This window comes from Lottia gigantea (assembly GCF_000327385.1).
Source record: "Lottia gigantea unplaced genomic scaffold LOTGIsca_39, whole genome shotgun sequence".
NCBI classification, from domain to species: Eukaryota; Metazoa; Mollusca; class Gastropoda; family Lottiidae; genus Lottia; species Lottia gigantea.
In genome coordinates, this window is record NW_008709333.1 from 2,254,654 (window position 1) to 2,262,399 (window position 7,746).

The following is a 7,746-nucleotide window of genomic DNA, read 5'->3' on the forward strand; positions in this document are numbered from 1 at the left end:
CAAAGACATTCTAAGACTAACAATACTGTTTTAGGGCTTGCAGTGGCTCTACTGCCATAGGGACTGGTTGAACCAAGTCTACGGACCCTCTGCCCGAGAAACAAATACAAAATTTAAACAGAAATATATAGATGAATGAATAGGCATTAAACTACAGGCTGAAAATCTTTAAATCTTCCATTAACAGACATTAAATAAACTTACAGATGGGTCTCAGAATGTAGAAGAGCATCCGTTAAAGGGAGAGGTGCACCATTCTTTTTGACCAATCGCACTCTAGTCTCAGAAACGAGAATTTTGTTAGCTAAGCAAATCAGTAATAGTGTTCACAGCTCACCGTCGAAATGTGTGTCCAGAATCATCTGCGTTTGAATGTTAAATTGACGACTCGTCATTTTAAACTAAACTGATCTCTCGTCGGCCATTTTCAACTGCGTAGACCACCGGAAGTGACGATATTTGAATAATTATACAATATCTATAGATATTATGACAAAAAATGAAATGAAATGAATGGAGTTTTACATCCTACTTTTCTGCACCATGTGGGCTAATGAAGACGGGCAACGCCATGCAGGGTGCAATGAGGGAAATTTTGCCAGGACAGCGGCATTAGCCTGCAGATATTATGACGAACAACTTTTATTAACATCGTATCACATTTGTAGAGTATTTAAACGTCATTACAAAATGTACATTGTTACAACATGTAATGAAATATACATTAATGCGGAGTCACTTTTGGTTTTATTTCAATTTCATTGTCTTTTTGAGCAAACGCAAGCTAATATTTGATTATCCAGTCGACATCAGGAGTGTTGTTGATTGTCCAGTGACCTGAAATGTAAGATATAACGCTGTTGCTAAAACCTTATATTTGAGTACCATGCTATGATAGTAAAATAAAATGAAAAATTATAAACAATCGGGGTTCTTCACGACGTATTGGCCCTATAAAGTACACACATGTGAACTCTAGTAATTGGAATGGCATGTTTCAACTATCCAGATTTTCGTTAAACCGCACGATTTTATCGGGAACGGGAATGTGCGGGTGAACGAGGCTCCACTGTATTGCCCGAGTTTTGGACTAGTTTTAGGGATCGAATCTGAACGTATACGATATTTCTGGGTGGAAAATTTGGAATGATGAATGATAATTTGTTTCCACTAAACTAGTTGTGTCATATTCAAAAGTAACCTATCTCAATACAAGACATGAATTATATTATGGAAACTTAACAACTAAACACAAAGCTTGAGGTTTCCGCAGAACATAATTTAAAGAAGAATCTCGTACGATCATAGGTGACACTGAAAAAAAACCAGAACGTGACGAAACTAAACATCCGATATCTCTTTTAAAATGCTCTGAATGAGGGGCGGACTGAGGAATAGAGACTCCACGACTCTGATGTCCAATTCTTCAAAAATTAACTTACATAAAAATCCAGATTTTAAGAAATAAAGTAATCTGATTGGGTAATAAAACTAAATTTAAATTCAATTTTAGTGATAGACCAATTAAATGACAGAAATACTAAATTCATCTTAAGTTAAGTTTTCAAGAATAAGGCCCCTGATTACAAAACGAATCTTTATGTCAAAATATTCCGAATTCAATGAAAAATTGACTGAATTTAATGAGAAATGGAGGAGAGGTAATGTGAGGGGAAGGAACAAGCTGGGCGAGTATTTTCTCGATCATTTGGGGTGGGGCTAGGAAACCCATTGGCCAGAGGGCCCAGAGCTGATTTTAATCTCGAAACAATTGCCGGCAGAAAGAGAGAACATCCCAGAGCTTTTAAAACTGATCCTATGAACAACTCGGAATGTCCAAGCAACCTAATTTAAACAGCTGATTTAAGTTAAATTTCAATGGAAAATGATTTTTTTTAATGGTATACGAACTATACTCCACCTTTTCTTGTAATTAAAAAATTCGGGGCTCAAACTTTTCATCAACCATTTCGTTATGATATCATTCTCATTTTGATTGGTCCATTTATCATCTCTTGTTTTCTCGTTCTCGCTCAGACCATTATATAATTTCTTTAATAACCAAATCGACGACTCTCGAGAATTCTCGTCTTTCATATCTCGTGATATCTCGGGAGATCTTTTAAAATAACCGGTATCCACCATTCCAACACAATTAGCGTAATTTTGCCACTCGCCTTCGATTCGTTTAAATAATGGCGCATTGGCAGTTTCTAAGATTCCCAGCAGTCTGTTGACATCTCGACCTGCAACAATTACACAATTAAAATCATTAACAATCTGACATGGAAGTCGTGGGATTCGAACCCACAACACTAGAAATTGAAAATCTCTTGAGAATTTTCCATGTGTAATTAGTTTAGCGGACTGGAATGGTCGACAATAACCAACTATTATACGAGGAAAATCTTCATTTCGTTCATTTTGGTTTAATGTAAATTAATGCTAATATACATTAAAGAAAGTGTAAATCTCTAAACGCGAGAGTAGTTTTACGTCTGACTTTTCTAGATTTGAATTCCCATGTTAGAATGAATTATTATTATTATTAGTATCAAAACCACCAATACCATAAAGTGTACAATGTGGGATTTATTGCCAAGAGAGTATATGCCCTTACATATATGATTTTTATACGTTTTTGCCCCCCAAAATATGTCAGAATGCATCAAATCAATTTATTTTTGGAAGATGGTCTTGAGAGAACCGTTTCAGACGCTTTTTTGGGAGGGTTGCGATAAGACGCCCCCACAGAGTTGCCTCATAATGAATCCAGCCTCGTCAGTTGTCCCCCCATTGAGTCAGTCTGTCCCTTATTTGTACCCCCAGTCACGGGAGGCTGGTACCGTCACTTGAGCAGTGTAAGAACTGAATGTTAGGGTGAAAAACATTTGAAAATATAACGGTTATATACAATTGAAGTTGATAAAACAGTGATAATTCTATTGATATTCATCTAAAACCAAATCCACTTCCTCATATTAACCAAAAGTAATATATTATTGACCACTGGGAGACAGAGCTTAGTTATAATAACTATTTATAAAGCCGACAGACACTCCGCTATATCACTGAGAACAGCAACAACCAACTCGAAAACTAACAATTTTACTTGACCATCTCTTAAACTAAGAAAACTCAGAAACGGGGATTTTTGTGGCTTAGTTAATCAGTGTCCACAGTTCCTCGTCCAAATTTTAGCCTGCAAATCTATGTTTGTCCAGAATTATCCAGGTTTAAAAGTTACAAAGACGACTCGTCTTTTCTTGAGACACTGCCATATATAGAAATAAAAGATATTTTTGAAGGTATTATGCGATGTTGGTATATTTCGAGTTCTTCTGAAGACTATATTTCAAGACCCAAATCAAACCGTCTGTTCCTTTAATATTACCCACCCATAAACCTAAGAATAACCCTTACCTGTGACACGGGATAAAGAAATGAAACCTCTCAGTGGATTTTCACCACAAGGATGTGCTCGTATTAACTGTATACAGCAAACAAAGATTACGAAACATTTACTGTAGACATCCGCCATTTTGATTTTTAGCTGGTTTTGTCTTGGATTGCTGAAATAAAAAAGAAGATGAAATGGATGGAGCTGTAGTCGGGCCAGTTTCGAGATAAGCGTTTCCGGCGACTCTAACGGATCCAATAAGGTGCTTTGAATCGCCAGTAGACCTGTTTGTTTGATATACATGCAGATCGAGATGTTTTTGTTGGGTATGTTTCTGTGGGTGACTACGCTTATGGTTAATTATTCAGGAGGCATACAACATGATTTAGGTCAATTTTGACAGAAACTCAGAGTTAGCCTTCTCTTACTCTATTTCAAATTTGGCCTGAATCCCAGTTAATGGGAAGCCAGATTTAAAATATACGTCGGGATAGAACTCGAAGCTCCGGGATTGCGGGTGATTTTCGATCTTTGTCAGGTTCGAACACGAAGCCCCGGGATTGCGAGTGGTACTTCGATCTTTGTCCTGTTCGAACACGAAGCTCCGGGATTGCGGGTGGTACTTTGATCTATGTCAGGTTCGAACACGAAGCTCCGGGATAGCGGGTGGTACTTCGATCTTTGTCAGGTTCGAACCAGAAGCTCCGGGATAGCGGGTGGTACTTCGATCCCTGTCGGGATCGAATGAGAAGGTCCGGGAGGATATAGATTTCAACATAGACCCATTCGTTTTCGACTTCAACGCGTCTAATTAATGAAACTGTTATTATAATGGGTTTGTAATAAACCGTGGGTGTTGTACCTCACACAAACCAGACGATATTTACAATCTCTTTAACACCTCCATTTATTTACAGAGAAACATTTAAAATCCTTTTAAAATCTTAGCATCCGAAGATTAGCTTATAGAATATGTTCACGGCTGATATTTGACTCTACGTCTGGCATATATACCGTGACTTTTGCCATTATTCTTGATTAAACTAAGATAACAACTTGGTCCATTGGAAAGGAATAAATACGCCATTATCTAATTCTGAATTGAGATTTATATCTGTTTTATTATCTATATTCCATTTAGTTAAAATGAGTTATAATCCCCAATTTATTTCAAAATATGGAAATATACATATTAAAGGATCACAAGATACATAATGGCCCAATTATCTTAAAAAAATCATTTTTTTTTAAAAACACAGTTAAAAGTTTTACTCCATAGGATGAATGTTAGACAAATCCATGTTCTTGTGCATTGGGCCTAATTCTGAACCATTTAAAGACGGGTTCCCTTATTTTCATTTATGAATATGAAAATGTTAATACTTATATGAATAGAAAATAGAGGTGTTCTAATGACTTGGAAAAATACCAGTTTGTCTCATATGTCCATAATTAATTCATAAATTATGAATTAGAAGAGAATTATATCAGCAGAATTCCAATGAGTGACCGATCAAAAATGAGCATATAGAACATAAAGATATGATGAGGAATACATGATAATTCATTAGAAACACCAATTAATCAAATAGTTTGCTTAATTTGACACTAAAACACAAGGAAACCCATCTTTAAAATAACGAGTTTATTATTATTATTAATAAAGCGGGTAGCGAATACGAGCTTTTATTACCCAAAAACACAATCAATCGTGATTTTCAACTTTTATCCACGAATGACCAAACTCTTACATAAATTTGACTCCACATAGAATACAGAGCTTTTAGGAAAACAACGCCTGATCTTGAATTTGTCAGATTGATAGAAACTTTCCGGGGTATGATTGTGAATTTTAAAGGGACGTAATATGTCCTGAGTCGGAAAAAATAAAGTTGCCCTTAAGATAACAAACAATTTTCACCCTTGAAACATTTTCATTTTTTATGGATAAACACATTTCATATTGTGTCTTATTATGATTTGATAATTAATGAAATATTGATAAAATAATAATATCAGGTATCACAAAGGTTTTTCCTGAACTTAATTTCTTGCGTTCTTTCAAAATATCTATTATAATTTTATCGACGGACATCTTGTCAATTTAAAAACATTCAGTGAAAAATTTTACTTAACCCCGAAAATATACAGAAAAACATAAATAAAAAAAGAAAATTATTGACAAACAGAGAAAAAGTTACCTTGTATGAATCTAATATCACTTTAAGATCTCCAAACTTCAAATAGTCTAATATAAATTACAGCACGCTGTCCAACTTTCAAACCATTGTTAAAATTAAAACGGTACTAATAATTCATGAAAGTTGATAGTTGCAGGCTATAGTTGTGGAATCGACTGGTCTAATATTTTAAATGGTGTATGATTAATGGTATTTATAGGGTTATAACTCCGATGGGCGGAAAGGGAGGGAACTTTCTAATTGATTTCCAAGTATCAGAGGTCAGTTATGGCGTGGTGACATCAAACCGACACTTAATCTCAAACTTAAAGAGATTGTAAAATGTTTTCTTTAAGGCCCCTTCACACCAGACCGTGCGTTCTTACTACCCAGTTACTGTTACACAATAGTATATAATATACTGTATAAAGCGCAGTACACGCAGTAAACGTTAGATCGTAATATGGTCGCATAACTTGCGGTTAGAGGTCGACTATTCTTAATTTAGTAATTTTTCAGGGACTTTTGCTCTAGTTTTCCTTACGTTTGACCGCGACTAGTACATTTCATGTCGCTATAAGATCGCAAATGGTGGCGGTCCGGTGTAACGGGGCTATATGTAATAAGTTACTTATTTTGGTCTAGCTGCAGATTCTACCACTTTTACCTTTGGTTCCTCACCTTATTTTACCCTCTATAGTCTATACTCTACCCTTTATACGCTTCCGATTGTCTTATCGCAGCCACTGGAATAAAACAAAGAGTAAAGCGAAAGTTTCACAGATTACAGTGGTTTATATTCCAGATATTGTTAAAAACCACGAAATTGTCCACATTCGACAAACATTTTTCAATTACCTATTGTTTATCATAATACATTTTACAAAATTTGTTCCCCAAAGCTTCTCAGGTACCCACTGTAATACACTGTATTATACTGTGACCAATTTACCATGAGACAATATTACTGTGACCAATTTACCATGAGACAATATTACTGTGACCAATTTACCATGAGACAATATCACTGTGACCAATGTACTACGTAACAATATTACTGTGACCAATTTACCTTGCGACAATATCACTGTGACCAATGTACTACGTAACAATATTACTGTGACCAATTTACCTTGCGACAATATTACTGTGACCAATGTACCATGTGACAAAATAACTGTGACCAATTTGCCATGTGACCATATTACTGTGACCAATTTACCTTGTGACCATATTACTGTGACCAATGTACTATGAGACAATATTACTGTGACTAATTTACCTTGTGACCATATTACTGTGACCAATTTACCTTGTGACAATATTAATGTGACCAATGTACTATGATACCATATTACTATGACCAATGTACTATGAGGCAATATTACTGTGACCAATGTACTTCGTAACAATATTACTGTGACCAATTTACCTTGCGACAATATTACTGTGACCAATGTACCATGTGACAAAATAACTGTGACCAATTTACCATGTGACAATATTACTGTGACCAATGTACCATGTGACAAAATAACTGTGACCAATTTACCTTGCGACAATATTACTGTGACCAATGTACCATGTGACAAAATAACTGTGACCAATTTACCATGTGACTATCATGTTATTGTGACCAATTTACCATGTGACTATCATGTTATTGTGACCAATTGTTCTTTGTGACCGTTACTGAGGCAATGTACCATGTGACCACAGTACTGTCACCAATTTACTTTGGCATACTAGTGTGATGTAGATTTATCCTAATGTTTGATAAATAAACAGGCGACGTGAGTGTGCATCATACGGATTGTCTCTGAATAATGTTTCCATTGACGTTTGATAGGTTACATATTGACTCTAAAGCTAAGAGAAAAGTTTGGTGTCCCAAAATCCAGCCACGGGATAACGTTAGACTTTTACTTGACCTTCATTTAGCAAAGGTTATTAGAGTGTAAGTCAGGTGTTTTCTAGTGAGGGAGACGTGTCTGGAGATAGCTATAGCCTCATTGGCAAGGCAATGTGGTTTATGAAGACTGTTTTGCTATTGAAGAGGAGAATCTTATCAAGGAGATCTAGCGAATTGGTTATAGTTTAAGGTATACTACGTTTCTCCAGCTCCAGATTGATAAAAGCCATGGGCGCAGATCACCGGGGCGGGGG

At 35.8% G+C, this 7,746-nt stretch overlaps 1 protein-coding gene across 1 annotated transcript; it reads right to left on the minus strand.

Annotated features, from left to right (window-relative positions):
- Positions 1 to 1,875: 1,875 nt before the first annotated feature.
- LOTGIDRAFT_163434 (hypothetical protein) lies at positions 1,876 to 3,541 on the minus strand (the record flags this gene model as incomplete). Its single annotated transcript, XM_009059508.1, has 2 exons — positions 1,876 to 2,246; positions 3,424 to 3,541. The coding sequence occupies 2 exons, from the start codon at positions 3,539 to 3,541 to the stop codon at positions 1,876 to 1,878; spliced, it is 489 nt and encodes a 162-aa protein (XP_009057756.1).
- Positions 3,542 to 7,746: the final 4,205 nt, after the last annotated feature.